The 14928-nt window shown below is 50.6% G+C and overlaps 2 protein-coding genes across 3 annotated transcripts in view; both read right to left on the bottom strand.

Annotated features, from left to right (window-relative positions):
• The window catches only part of C7H14orf80 (chromosome 7 C14orf80 homolog), a 65490-nt gene extending 57162 nt beyond the window's left edge, over positions 1 to 8328 (bottom strand). For both annotated transcript variants that reach the window (XM_021404935.1, XM_021404934.1), the window contains exons 1-3: positions 8168 to 8328; positions 7955 to 8033; positions 1548 to 1750 (exon numbers count right to left, since the gene is read on the bottom strand). In XM_021404935.1, coding sequence (XP_021260610.1) covers positions 1548 to 1750; positions 7955 to 8033; positions 8168 to 8284 — 399 coding nt within the window. In that variant the 5' untranslated portion in view covers positions 8285 to 8328. The remainder of the gene's footprint in view (positions 1 to 1547; positions 1751 to 7954; positions 8034 to 8167) is intronic.
• CRIP1 (cysteine rich protein 1) lies at positions 11284 to 14534 on the bottom strand. Its single transcript, XM_021405028.1, has 5 exons — positions 14377 to 14534; positions 12166 to 12260; positions 12020 to 12077; positions 11840 to 11887; positions 11284 to 11618 (listed from the first exon to the last, which is right to left on the bottom strand). The coding sequence occupies exons 1-4, from the start codon at positions 14414 to 14416 to the stop codon at positions 11847 to 11849; spliced, it is 234 nt and encodes a 77-aa protein (XP_021260703.1). The 5' UTR covers positions 14417 to 14534; the 3' UTR covers positions 11284 to 11618; positions 11840 to 11846.

Genomic DNA, 14928 nt, shown 5'->3' on the forward strand with positions numbered 1-14928 from the left:
GCCCTTCTCATCACCAGAGCGCACCACCGCTCCCTTTTCTGTGAAGCAAATGATGGCAGCGTGTAAGTGCAGTCTGTTTTCTCACACTGATGCTAGTAACACTGATATAAAGGCAACTCTTCCCTTTTAATTGCTTTCCACTTAATTCCTTCTGTAGATACTGCGCCTACCTTGTAACTTCCTAAAATCTCTGCCATTAGTCACAAGCTCCTCGCCACAGCACCCACAGCAGTGAAATACAAAGACCATTGCCTACAAGTAGCCTTCCTGATGTAGATTAGGTCTTAAATCTTGGGCTCCAGATTGATTCTCAGCTCCTGATTTTCCCTGTGAAGGAGGACTTCGAGTAGAAACAAAGCCAAACAGATACATTTACAGGTCCCCAGTGGTGCAAGTGCTGGATGGAATTCAGGTGATAAATCCTCCACTCAGGAACACAGGTTTAGTTCCTGGCAGGCTGGCCAGCCTCAGTAGCAGCTGTAACTGAACTGCCCCTAACTAACATTAAAAGGATTCAGGAAAACTAAGTAGTCCACGGTCTAGGGGGGCACAACTACATGACTGTGAAGATCACAAGGTCTTAGACATCACTAGATACCAGCAGGTAGGACTTATCACCTACAATGTCCTTTGCCAAGGAACGAGACAACTCTGTGACCCTATCACTCAGAACCCAACTTACCAACAATTAATGTCTAATAGACAAAGATGACTTCAAACAAACTTCCATCCATCCAGAGGGGCCTCAACCACACTGACACATTGAGGTGATCAGCATAAACTCAATCTGTGTTACAACTATGTTAAGAGTTGGGACAGTAAAAACATGGGAAAAAAACATCGTATTTCCTTCTCAGCTTCTCACTTTATATACCGAAGCACATGTCTATAGAGTAATATGTGCTCTTAAACGCAAGGAACAGGTTGCAAAATTATAGGGTTTTTTTTTTCCCCTCCCTGATCATGTACATTGCAGCCAAAGCAGACACACAGTTATCCTGAGCCTACTTCAGGCTTTCTATATGCTAATATCTTTTTATTTATGGAAGCACAACTATACCTCATTGTTCTCTCAAGGAAGCTACAAGGCCGTTAGTTACGCCAACAATAGCAGCTGCCATTTGAGAACTTGATGTTTTTCAATACTGTTTGCCTTAGGATTACTTGTTCCACCCAATGCCAACAACCCCAGCACTCAGAGATAACCTGCTCGCCTACAGTCCCACGCCTACAGTCTGGGAACAGAGACCAACAACATTCATTTACCTCCACTCCTCCAAAACTGGTCTCATCTACACTGCAAGAAACCAAAATCACAGCATTCATGCAGGGATCAGAGTTTAAGAAAAAAGAAGGAACTCAAATCTCCTGCATACAGAAAGTTTAGAGAAGGGAAATTAAACAGGTTCCAGATGCTGGCTCCTGCAATTTTTATTTTTTTTTAAGCTAGGGTATTTATTTTTAAAGTTACCAAGATACCACTCACTGTGCACTACACATGAGTGATAACACGGATGGATGAGGCAGAAGGACATAAGCACACTCACCGTGCACACGGAGGTTTCATCCCCTGTTTTCACTCTGTTCCGAGCCAAAAGCCGTTCCAAGAGGTTCACCCTGTGCAGCAGCCAGGAAAACGCCAGCAGCAGCTCCCGACTTCCCGCTGAGCCATCCGAGGGGAGCCCGTAGAGGTCTGGCCTGCCATAGCCGTGGTACCACAACGCCGATTTTACAAACCTAATTTGGGTATCTGAAAAGAAGGAAACAATGGAGAATAACACACTGTGCTACTCAGTGCATTCATCCATTTGGTTCCAGAAACTGCTGCTGTCTCTGAGAGCATGATTTTTAATCAAGCCTAAGGCTAATGGAGGGCAGCAGAGACTGGAGCTCTTTAATCAACAAATTAAAAAGGAAGAAGCTAACAGGTAAAAGACTTCCTTATGCTGTCCCGTTCAGACCTATATGAACTACTGCTAAGGGAGAAGAGGAAATTCAAAGCTGAGATCGAGGCCAGTAGTGGCCTCTTGGAGATTAACAAAGGCAAAACAGATAAATAGCCATCCCTGCTACACCAGGACTCCAACTCACCTATCCATTTTTTATAAGCCACCAAGCACGCTATGCATTAGTAAGTACTCAGAGTCACTTGACTCCTGAATGAAACTGGAATTTAGAGATAGGCATCTCAAATCTCTAAGCAGCAGCGGGCAGGCAGAGATAATGCAACCTGGTGAGCAGCAATGTGTGCTGCATGGACTATTTGGTTCTCAGAAATGCTCCAATTCATAGTCCTTCACACCAGCAAATTTTACCTGACAGCTACAAGACAGGCACTACAGAACTGTGAAATACTGAGGAAAGGAAGATAAAATTACTATAAAAACAAGTTCTGACCAGCAAGCCTCAGCTCTGTACTGGGTAGTCAAAACCTCAATGAAGAACATAATTAAGGGCCACAATGATAATATACGCTGAGGAAGAAGCAACAGTTGTTGTAAGAGGATTCCTGCTGAATATGCTACCGGAGTTCTACGAAGGCAACAAGCAGTGAGTAGTAAAGGAACTTTCAAATGATGCAGATTTAGCTTTTCCAAAGGCATTCAACTAGCAGAAGGGAACGAAGCCAGTAGGTGGGCTTGCATCAGTGACAAGTAACTAGCAGGCAAGAATCAGAGGACAGGAACACACAGTGGTCTCGCAAGAGGGCTACGAACTAAACCTCTGTGGTTCCACTAACTCAAAATGACACAAAGACAAGGTGATAATGACAGAAAGCTAGGTGCTGATGGGCAGTCACTCCGCAGTAAGGAACACAGGCAGATTATGAACAATTGTAGAACTTAGTTGAGTCCAAGCATTAAAGACACAATGCACGCAAGGGAAAAGAACAATTCTAACTCTACTGACATGGTAACAGGCTCAGAGCTGACCACCGCACACACTCTTGGTTTATACAATTGCCCTGACAATACAACACTCACCTCCCTGTGCATCCAAAAGCAAACTGAACGCAAGCAATCTAGAAATAAAATCTGACAGAACACAGGGAAGAACATTATATTACCATCTGTATCCACCATCACCCCACAGCTCAAACTCGTAGTGCTCCTCCATTTCTTCAGTCCCAGAAGGGCTACAGATGACTTGAGAAAAATTACGAGAAAGGACAAGATCACAAGTACAGAATAAGCCTTTTAAGAAATGATAATGAGAGCAAGAGATTACTGGAAGCTGAAAGAATAACCCCTGGAAGTGTCCCTGGTTCTGTCCTTTCCCCTGGGCATCCATTTTTAACAGTTGTCACTACTGGCTAGAGCTAGAGGAACCTTGAGTTTGATACAGTTGTGGCATTCTTCCAAAATAAGGAAAGCTGCTCCCCGTTTCTGTAAGGCCACATAAAAAAGGTATACACACACATCAGCAACAAAACAGACAGCCCCCACACAATCAGGGATTGTCACTGCTGTCCTTAATTAGCATACTCATTCATCATATTACACACTCCTTCGCCTGCTCCTTGGCCACTTGTGCTGAAACCATCCCTCAGCAGTCACATGTACTGTAATCTCCCTTTGTCTGGCACTGACTGCTGAAGCTCAAAAAGCACAGCATGACCAACTTCAAAACAAAAATAAGGGGAAAAAAAAAACCATTGCTCTCAAAAGGAATGTTAATTACGAGGGAATCTCACAGTGAAAAGTGGTTGATTTAACTTGATTTGAAAAATGTTAAGGGGCTCTTACCTAATGAAAATAATATGAAGCCAAGACAGAGGAGGAGCTATAACCCGAAGTGACCTGTGCCAGTAACACTATAGGAGCAGTGCACGGCTCCAGCAGTGCTGAGGCTGCGAGGAACTGGTAGGCACAAAGAGCCATCGAGCCCTTTATGTTTTGTGTTTGAACAACTTTAGGATTTAGGAAAACAAGGAGTGTGCATCCCTAAGGAGATGCCTACTTCCAGAGTGCTCCTCTGCACATCACTGTACATCTTCAGCAGCAGCAGGAATACATGACTGACCACATGAAAGCTACAAATGAATTCCTGACAAAGATACTGACCACAGCTGAGACAATTGGTTTTAAACCTAGCTTTCTTCTGCATTACAGACAAACCCAGACACCTACCATGATTCCATTTGCTCTTCCTGCAGATGCCTAAAAATCTGGCTGTGGATATACGTTCTAATCACACACACAAGGGAGCACTCAGTTCTTAGGACTTTTATTTTGACCACCCTCTAACATTCTCACATTACCTAGGTTTTCTTGCTCCCCTTTCCTTTTCTTTGTACATCTGTCATTGCCAAGAAGCAAACAGCCATAACAGGTAAAGATAGAAGCACTCCACCGGGAAGGAGGATCATCAGTATCAACTCTCCCTCCCTCTTAAAGCAAATAAGCATGATGTGCTGCCATCTGCAGTTCAAGGAGCTCCCTGAGAAATCACCTAACAAAGAGAAGGAATAGAGAGCAAGCTAGGCTTTTGTTTCTTTGTTTTTCCCCTTTTTTGTCATTTCCCTCCTCACTTGGGACCAGATCACTCACCACCTGAATGTGGGAATTACGCTGGCCCCTCATCTCCTCATTTCAGCTGTCTCTCTGCAACACGTTGCTCTCCTAACCAGAAGGTGCTGCTGGTACGCAGGTGAGGTGTGGATCTGGGGCGGGGGCTCATAGAGCCTTTCCAGAAAGGCTGAGTGACCTTACTGAAGTCACTTAGTATTCCTCATCTCTGCAACGCTCTGCCTTGTAAGGACACAGTCCTCAGATAAATGGTACTGAAAACTACATAAGTACCAAAGAACAAGATGAATTCTTCCAAAGTGCGCAGCCAAGAGAGAAGGCAAAAATATCACGCGGATAGCAGATAATGCCAGTCACTCAGACATCCCCTCTTTGCCAACATTTTCTTCTGGCATTTTATTAGGATGAGGCAATCTATATACAAAGACCCACACAGTCTTTCCAATTAATTCCTTTCTGCATGCACATTATTTATAAAAGCAAGTTCAGTATGCACAGCCAAGCTGTGGATGAGCCTCAAGGTTCAGCTCTCTTAAAACTATGCTCAAGCTGTGCTCTTCCACTTTACAAACCCCACAGGCTATTTTCAGTGAATTACAAGAAGGTATTCAAATAAGGGTTAGGCATTAGTCCCGCAGACTAAGGTGGAAAGGGACTAAATCAAATACAAGAGCAGACAGAGATACATTACTGCACACATTCAGGCAAGAAACACCTGCAGAGGTGGTGGTATTGTGAAAAACAACAGCCGCTGCAGAACATCATTTTCTGCTTCATTTGTCAAACAAAGAAAAATATATTGCAGCCCCAGACCTCTTTCTCATAGAAGAAAAAATGAACTGCAACTCTGCAAAAGAACCATCTCCTCCAATTACCAAAATGCATGCAGCACCACTACCTGGTGTGGCTGTTAACCAAGTCCACTATCTCTCAGCCTCTGGGAAGAAATAACTCCATGAAACCACAAACCCTGACTTACTTCATCAGTGAGGTTATGGACAGTGCCACTGCGCAGCTGACTTTGACTCGTCCTCCTCTGAGGAGAGACCTGACACATTTAAGAGGCTGCAGTGTGTCAACTGCTTCTATGATGCATGCATTTTACTATACAAAGAAAAAACTCCTCCAAAATGAGAAAGAAAAACATGCACAGAATTTTGTAACCACTGACTGAAAGATGTGGTGTTTCAGCATTGCTTTTGCAAGAATGCAAGAGCTTCCACATTTTAGAACATCAATCTGTGAGGATTTTCTTGTACGTAAAATATTTTTCAAATATTTCATTTTCTGCCAGAGGGGCAATAAAATCCATCAACCATTTAAAAACACAACGCAGAATGTTTTTCTAAACAGCATCCCATTACAACCACAAAAAGGGAATGCCCAGTAGCTATTCTGTTCAAAGCAAATGCTAATCTTCCCTAAAATTCACTTATATAACGAGATCCAAACCTAATAAAAACTATTAACTGAAACAGAAACATGCGCTAGGGGCGCAGCTTGGAAAGTCGCTTGAATAAAAGGATTTCCCAAATTAAAGTAACAACTTTTATGTAAAGCTCTGCCCTCTTCCACGGGTAAAATCTCTAAGAGCATTGTATCCTTGCAAAGCACCGCTCTGTTCAAGCAACTCACAACTGCAAATGGCCCAACAGCTTACACACAGTCCCCGAAACGTTTGGCCTTACAGAGGAGCAAGAATAACTGCAGCGGCCCCAGCAACACACAGACCGCAGGCCAAAATTCAGTGCTTTTCCTTCAGAAAAACTTTTAGCCTAAAAAAAAAAAACATAAAAAGCGCAAGTCCACATGAGTATGGCTTCTCTTTTCCAGAAGGCTGTTCCTATGCCTACACACACAGCAACACTCACAGTGAATGATGCTTTGGAGCCTTCCTCTGGGATACAGCAAGTGCCCCCTCCTAGTTTATAGCCAAGATAATTCATAGGTTGTACAAAACCAGCAAAGGAAGGGAAGCCCAAACCAGGGACTAAAGCGCTAGGCTTGGATTAGAGGAATCTCAGTTTCTCACTGTTCTACATGATCCTGTACAGAGCTGAGAAAGTTTTTTAGCCCTTGAGCTCAAGTCTTCCATTTCATTTCCATGAAATAACTTGCAAAAGACCACAATTGCTCTGGAGCAGGGGCAGAGGAGAAAGAAGTAAAATATTGATCCCATCCACAGCAGGCAGTCCATTCTCTCAGCCAACCAAAGGTAATTAGTGTATGTTGAACAGGAGTATGGCTATCCAACCTGAATTTCAGGCTTAATCACAGAGTTGTGACTAAACAAGTTTCTTCCAAAATAGCTCACCTCAGAACCACGCACTCTTCCCTGACAATCTGCCAGCACAGACTGGGTTTGCTCTCTCTAGAGCCAGCAACCTGCCATGTGCATGAGGAAATCCTGCCTCCAAATGTTACTAGCAATTAGCAAGGGAGCAGCCGGGATGAAACGAGATTGCAACCTCACAAAACTGCGGTGGACAGCAAGTAAATTGACTTACTACACAGTCACACGCAGCAGACTGCAAATGAGTGGGAAAGGAATACCAGACAAATGAAAAATAGCAGTCCTGTGAGTAACAGAACCATGCAGATTTCCTGCTGAGCTAACGGCTGAACTGCACTGACTTTGCTTCGCATTCCTCACGGGATATCAGGCACAATGCTTAGCTTTTTTTCCCCCTCTGTTTCTGAAGCCACCAGAGTTCCAGCTCTTCAGAGGATTAGCACTGTCATTCAGCTTTCTTAGCTTTTGAGGGCTGATTCTAAGTGGTATCAGTGTGGGGAAAGCTATGCCCATCACAGATGACCCTGTTCTCAAAGATTCCTCCCACAACAAAACGGCTGTGGAGATATATCTTTGAAGAGGGACAGAAGCCTGAAGAAAGTTATCAAATTCAGAATGGTGTTATTTAAGAAATGAATAGTGCTTTGGCATGGTGAGAAGCCAGCCTTCACGCAGCTTCTCTCTGCAGTAGAAGACTTGTCCACAGAAATATTTATGGTCCCTCTAAAATACTTACACACTTCTTTTTTTCTTTGTCTGGAATGTATTTCCAAAATGCCGTCTTTACGGTTCAAGTGTTACAATTCATTGCCCTCACACAGGCTTGATTGAAATTTAACCATAAAATCGTGTGCTGTATGTGGAATGGGTAAATCTATTTCTGTTATTATCTTGGCAGGTCCTCACAGTATGTATGATCACTGCAGTTTTACCTGCAGAGAAATGCCCAAGGGAAACAACAGACTCTAAGAGAAGCAAGAACATCCCATTTTCTGGATAATGGAGCCAAACCAGAGCACAGCTGTGATACAACAGCAAGGCAGTAGTGTAAGCAGTTGTTATGAACGGAGTGCTAGCAACTAGCCAGAAACAAAAGTGCTACGGAACCGGCAGTCTGCCAGGCTGCTGTTACCTATGGCATCAGACCCGGTCCACTTGCCCCCGTGGATTTGTTTCAGGAGAGCATAGAGCAGCCTCCAGAAATCCAGCGTCTGCAAAAGAACAAGAGGAACAGCTGCTCCGACACGGCCCCGCTCGGAGGAATTCAGCCAGCCCTTGTAAAGCGCAACGCCACACCGGCCCCACGCGGGCCGGGAAGGAGGGGAGGACCGCACCCCGGGCTCACCGCCTGCGGCCGGTCGAACCTGGCACGGCGCAGGACGTCGGGAGCGGGCCGGGCGCGGGGCGGCAGTGACCGGCACAGCGCTCCGACAGCGCCCGACAACGCCCGCCCGCGCCGCATCGCAACACCCGCCGCTTCCCGCCCCTCGCGCTGCGCATGCGCCGCCCCGCCCCTTCCGCCCTCGCGGGCGAGCGCTTGCAGCTCCCCCTGCAGGCCGGGCGGGCGGAGAGCCGCTTCCTTCTGGCCTCGTGGCCGCACCCAAACCGTTTGCACCGCGACACCCGCGGGAGGAGCCGTGCTGTGCACTGGGGCCGAACGAGGGACAGAGCCTCAAGTCCAGGCCTGCAGGGAGAAGTCAAGGATGGCCGTCCTCCAGCAGGCCGCTTCCTTCCCCCTTCCTCACAGGGCCACGGGTTTCTCCCCATGCGGTTAGCGCGGGCCGTTTCCACCCGGTGACTCAGTGGGGCTGAGGCCGTGTGTTTGCTGCTGCTGTGCCACGGCAACGCGCCGCGTCCCATTGCCTCACGCCGATTGCACGCGATAAAGGACACGGTGGTTTCCTGGCGGCACCTCGGTGCCAAGGGGTGCGAGCCCTGCTCCTGAGAAAACACCCAGCTGCTTTTCTTCCTTTTCTTTCACGATTTTTTCCCTCATCTCCTGCCAAGCCTTTAGGCCGTGCATCCAGCCGTGCTTCCCTTGCAGCCGCCCAGGAGCTGCTTTCCTCCCTTCCTTAGCAGCTCAGCAAACACCGCAGGGCCAGCAGCCCCTTCCCCGGTGGCCGCAGCGCTTCACACACGTGTTTTTTAGCGTGCTTAACACTGCACAGCAGTCACAGGTCTACTGTAATAATAGCTGCGCTAAGGCCGGTTTTCCCAAACGCAGCACATTGGCCTGCACCAGGCCTGCGGTGCCAAAATCCGAGGTCAGCTCCCGGCAGACAGATGCTTCAGATGCTTAACATAGGCGTTGGCGTCTCAGGCCCTCTGATGCGGGGTCTGCACTTCCAGTACGATAAACGAATCAGGAAGGATTACGAGACATTAAAATAAAAACATCTGCAGGCTTGCAGTTCTCTGTTCTCAGGAGCTTCACCCCTTCCTTCTAACTTAACAACAAAATGTTCCTCTGCACCCCTGCTGTTTGCAGGCTCCCAGCTCAGGCTGCCCCCTGGCCATCTGTGACCACAGGGTCACAACAGCTGTAACGCTGACAAGACATCAGCCTGCAGCAGGTGGGAGCATTCAGGACCAGGTCAGATGTCCCAAGCTGGTCCTTGCAGTTTCCTGCTTGGGCTCTGCTGCAGAACCCCACATCTCTCGCGGCACAGCCACCCAGGGGGGGAACCGGCCAAGCCGAGGGCCCCTCACCCTCTTTCAGTCCCCCTCTCCTTTCTTCTTCTGTACAGAAAGCCACAAAGCATAGGGTGAAACCGCAGCAGTTCAGTTTCTGAGCCCATCCTGTTTCCTGTCCTTTGCCAAAACCTCTTCTGCTTCCCTAGCCCACACTTTTGGGCTCACCCACACATGCTGCTGGAGGAACGGGTGATGTCGTTTGTTTTCTTTGTCACCAAAGCAGTGTTTATAGCAACCAATGCTCAACAATCCACAAGCACCATTGATCTCAGCCACAGCTTCCGAAATAATATGAGAGGAAGCACTGCCCCGTATTCTGGGTCAGCAACTGTGATGCTTCATGCCACCAACATGAGGGCTTCACGCTGTGCTTCACTGTGCTGGAGATCAACCAGCAACCCGTGCTGTCCCAGACTGGTACCTTGGGGCTAGGGCTGCCCTGACCTGTGATGGCAGTGTCACACCTCAGCTGCTCCCCCATAAAGCCAGGAATTCAGCCCGGCATCCTGCTCCCCTTTCCTGGCGCAAGCTTGTGTCTGCTGGCAACCCACCTCCCACTGCACACCTGGCTTCCCTTCCAAACACCGTGCAGCTGTTCCTTCTTCCTCTCCAAAGAACGAAGTGAATGTAAAATCAATTTACCACGTATTTTCTTTGACCAAGGCTCCTTCCAAATGTGACCTGAGCCTGAACTGCCCAACCTCACGGCATCGAGCTGGGCTCTGCCCAGTGCCAGCAGGGCACTGGGAGGGCAGTGTGCCAACAGCAAGTCCAGGGCTGCATGTCTCTGTGAGAGCATGGGCAGAGGGACGGGGCAGCCAGAGGGAGCTTTTTGAAGCAGGAATCGTTATCTCAGAGCTCATCCCTGGAGCCCGCTCGAGGTGTCCCAGCTTTTGTTGCCCAGGCAAGGTGCAGCATGAGGTTCAGCTTGTCTGCACACTGCCTAGGGCAGCCCACTATGCATCATTCAGGAGCTCTGTGCAGGTGAGCAGCTCTCCCTTATTACAGCTGCACTCACGGCTCGCAGGGGAAGAGGATGTGGGGCTGGGGGGATACTTCTGACATCATGCACACGGGAAGTTTTAAGAGGTTTATCAGATGGAACTGCTTCTAACAACAAAGATTTTGGTACCAGGCACATACCTCTGACCTCGCAGGGTTTGGCCAGGTCCTAGTAACGACAGCGTAACAGAAAACACTGCAGTTCCTAAAGAAATGCATGTGTAAAGCATAGACGAAAATACCTGTTTGTGTTGTGAAGCGTATCAGAACATGTAAATGGAGTGGTTCGTGTTAGGGAAACCATTTCTGAAACAGCCGACGCCTCTCACATCTGTCAGCACAGCTCTTCCTTCAGGGAAGAGGCTGAAGAAAAAGAGGCTGAAACAGAGAGCAAGGGGCTCAGAGCCAGCTCCTGCTCGGTAATACTGCACCTTCACTCTCACCAACAGCAGGGCCTCACCCTGCCCTGCCGCTAACCCCTGCCTGACGCGGCCTTTCTGTATGACTGGTCAGAGCGGAGGCAGCAAATAACCGTTTTCTTGGCACGTCCTGCACTGCCTCACAGCAAGAGCCTGCCCAGCCCCATGGGGCTTCAAGCCTGGTTCCCAGCCACGTACTGGATCTGGGGTGCTGGGGGCTCTGCAGGGCTGCTGGGGGGCCTAAGGACAGTGTTCCAGACCTCATCCCACAGTTCTGCCCTTGTTGGGTCCTTTTTTAGCAAGGACCCTGGATCCTCAGTACAAAAAACAAGGCCACAACAAGGAGTAAGCATTGGTTTGTAAGGTTTATTAAAGATTGGGAATACAAGGGTGGGCCCTGCTGCAGAGCCAGGTGCCAGAAGCAGGGCTGGGTTTAGCTGGCCAGGTGCGGTCTCCTCTCCAGGCAGCCCTCAGTGGCCGAATTTCCTATGGAGCAGCATCCAACCTCCTGCACTGCAGCTCCCTCTGGAGCGGAGCCCCTCTCTGCACCAGCCCCATCCTGGGTTACTTATTGCTTTAACGTGCTATTTGATTACAGAGTGAATGAAGGACAAGAAGGCATGTCTGTTGCGGTGGATTTGTGCTGTCTTCAGGCTGCGTTGGGAGCTCTGCCCATCAGACCTGGAGTGGGATGGGAGAGAGGGGATGTCAGCAGGGATAGCCCCAGGACAGCAGTGCGTTGGGACAGACTCCATCTCTGCCAAAAAGCCTCAAACAGAAGCACCCGCTGCTGGAGCCAAGCAGTGATGATGGCTGCTGGGGCTGGCAGAGGGGAGCTGGCACCCAGCAGGATGCTCCCGAGCATGGACGTGAGCAGGGGAGCTCTGAAGGGAAGCACCAACCTGAGCTCTACTTGAACGTGTGGCTCTCAGCTCCTCCCCGGCCAAATCCTGCAAGAAATTGGAACAGGTTCAGCAGTACTGCAGGACGCACCACTGCTGCCCTGTGGAGAGATGGAGGCATGGAACTCCCTTCGCTGACTCCCTCCTCCCTCCCAAATGCCCAGCCCCAGTTTGCCCTACCTTTGGGTCCAAACAAGGCAGCATAGCAGGGGTGGTTGCAGTAGGGCTTGCCATCGTGCTGCAGGAGGAGAGGAGAGCATCAGTCCCTGCACCCCACTGGCCATACCCGCCCTGCTCCATGAGTGCATCCCGGGCACCAGACCTACCTCTGCGTGCCCCCCAGACGTCAGGGTCTTGTTACACTTCTCACACCGCAGGCAGGGCCGGTGCCAGTCCTTCCCCAGAGAAGTCACCTTCTCAGCTGCCATGCAAAGAGATGGGTTAGCCAAGGCTCTGACCAGGCACAACAAGTCTTTTGGGGCAGGCTAGCCTCCTGCTGCCAGCCCTGCAGAGTATGAAAGGTTTGGGGCTATTTGCCCAGCTCTTTTTGCCCACAGGAGAAGTCCTGCAAGTGCCAAACCCAAGCCGAGCATACATCAGCATGCACACCCAGGTGCTGAAACCCAAACCTGGGGCATGGCACTGCCAAGAGCCCTTAGCCTGAACACGGTGGCTGCCCCATCTGAAGGACAGACCACTGTCACCAGTCTGACAGAGAAGATTTGGATACCTCTCCCTTCCAACATCAGCCTGCATGGAGATGAATTTCTCCCTGGCCAGCCAGAGCTCCTCTACACAAACTCTCCTAGGGTTGGTGGGATGAAGAGGACAGGTATCAGACAGAGGGGCACTGGGGCAGCAAAACCACCGCCGCACCCTCTGCCACCAGCTGCAACAACAGCTCTGATTTAGTGCCATCGCAAACCACAGCAAGGCCAGAGCCGGGCCAGGGCTTGGGGAACAGCACGCTGCTGGCTTGGGCCAGGACATGTTTGTGGAGAGGGGAAAAAGCAGTGTAGCTTCTAATTGCAGCCCAGCAGGGGAGGAGATTGTTTCTGCAGTATTTTCTGCAGACGCATGTGCTCTTGCTATTGGCAGCTGCACCCCTGGGGATTTATTAAGTGATAAAGCAGAGCTTTCTACAGGAACCCAGCCACAGCCAGCTCCAAGCCCTCATCCCATGCCTGCAAAAGGCGGTCAAGGAAAGGGTTTCTTTGGGATCCAGATCTGCCCACAGCAGCTTACGCAAGGAGCAAGCCTGCGGCTGCAGGGGTGGAAGCAGGGGCAGCGCCCAATGGCACAAGGCAACCCCGTGAAGCACAAAGAGCCTCCTGTGTCCTGCCTCAGTGCCAGCTGGGTGCAAGAGGAGCCCCTGCTCTTTGCAGACTCAGTTTGTCCCAAAGCAGCCTAAGGCACGCCCAAGGAAGGACCCCGAGAACCCTGGAGCATGGGTCGCTCTGCCTCCTCTCCCAGCGCTCCCTATCTCCACGCAGTGAGCTCATGGCTCCGGCCACTTCTGAAGCCTTCTCTGCACAAACTGTGCCAATTTCATAAGAACGAGCTGATAAGAGCAGGGCCCAACCCCTCCTTGGTCAAATGATCCCAGCACCACCACAGCCACACCTGCGGGCACAGCAATCCTGTCTGAGCCAACCTCACCGCCCGGCTGCAGGCACGTGGCTCAACCAAAGCTGTACCCCAGCTTTAGGGCCACAGCCACCCCAACACTGCCCAGGATGGGCATCACCAACAGATGGATTTGTTTGGCAGAGAGAGCAACTATGGGGAAACCTCTCTCCCTGACCCTTCAACCTCATGTTTCAGCTTCAGATTTCTCCAGCAGAAGTGCAAGCTGCGGCACACCCACAGGCAGAGCAGAAATAAGGCAGAGTGCAGAAGTCATGGTACTCAGGTCACCGATCCCTCATCTCAAGGAAATTAAGTGCAGAGACGCATACACGCTGCTCGCAGCAATCCGCAGCGAACTTAGCCGGGGAAGTGGGGAGGTTTGGCCGCTGCAGCCTGGCTGCTTCAGCTCAAATCTTGGGTGAGACAACAGGACCACGGCACCCAAAGGAGCAGAACATGGCGCTTCAGCCCCAATTCAAAGGCAGCACACTTGCGCCAAGCCCCGCAGCAGGCGGAAGCCCAACAAATTCAAAATAACACAGCCACCTCCCCACTGCGCTAAGCCACAGAAACCAACACAGTGCCCACCGAGCGCACAGCCATGCACCCTGAGCCCATTGCAGCCTGCCTCACAGGGCTGGAGGCTGCACTGGACCCCAGCTGGACACGCTGCTGGGCCGGTAGAGCTGTGGGGAGAGAGCAGGGCTCAAGCACTGTGCTGAGCCCCGCATGGGCAGGCTGGGCATACCCTGCAGCCCCTCTCTTCAGGTGGATTTAGGGGGACACCCAAGGCACGCCGGGCAGACACAGAACCGGGGTGCACGGCAGCAGGGCATCTCAAGAGTCTGCAGCACCCAAGACAGGCAGCACGGGGGTGGCTGGGGCCGGGGGAGGCAGGGAGCCCTTACCGAAGTAGACCTCCTTGTCGCAGCGGGGGCACTTAGGCATGATGTCGGCTCGGCTCGGCTCCGTTCGCCGCTCGCACCGGCTGTGGGATGCTCGGCGCCGGTCCCGCCGGAGTCACTGCTCGGGGGCCCCGCCCAGGCCCGCCCAGATGTGCGGCCCCGCCCGCAGCTGGAGCCACCCCCGGGCACTGCCAGCCCGGGCTCCGCACTCCTTGGACCCTGCACTCTTTGCATTCTGCACCCCTAAGTCTCTGCACTCTTTGAATCTCGCACCCCTTGCCCCCCCTGCACTCCCACCACCTGCACTTCTTGCAACCCATTTCACTCTTTGCACCCCTGCACCCTTGGCGCACTGCACTCTCTTTACATCTGGCACCTCTTACATCCAGCATACTTTACATTCTGCCCTCTTTGCATCCTGCACCCCTTGTGCCCTTCAACCCTTGCATCCCGTATCCCTGCACTGCCTGTGCCCCTTGCCCCCCCTGCGTTCCCACCCCTGCACTTCTTGCAACTTCTTTCCCTCTTTGCACCCCTTGCATACTGCTCTCTTTG

This window comes from Numida meleagris, chromosome 7 (assembly GCF_002078875.1).
Source record: "Numida meleagris isolate 19003 breed g44 Domestic line chromosome 7, NumMel1.0, whole genome shotgun sequence".
In the NCBI taxonomy this organism is placed as follows: domain Eukaryota; kingdom Metazoa; phylum Chordata; class Aves; order Galliformes; family Numididae; genus Numida; species Numida meleagris.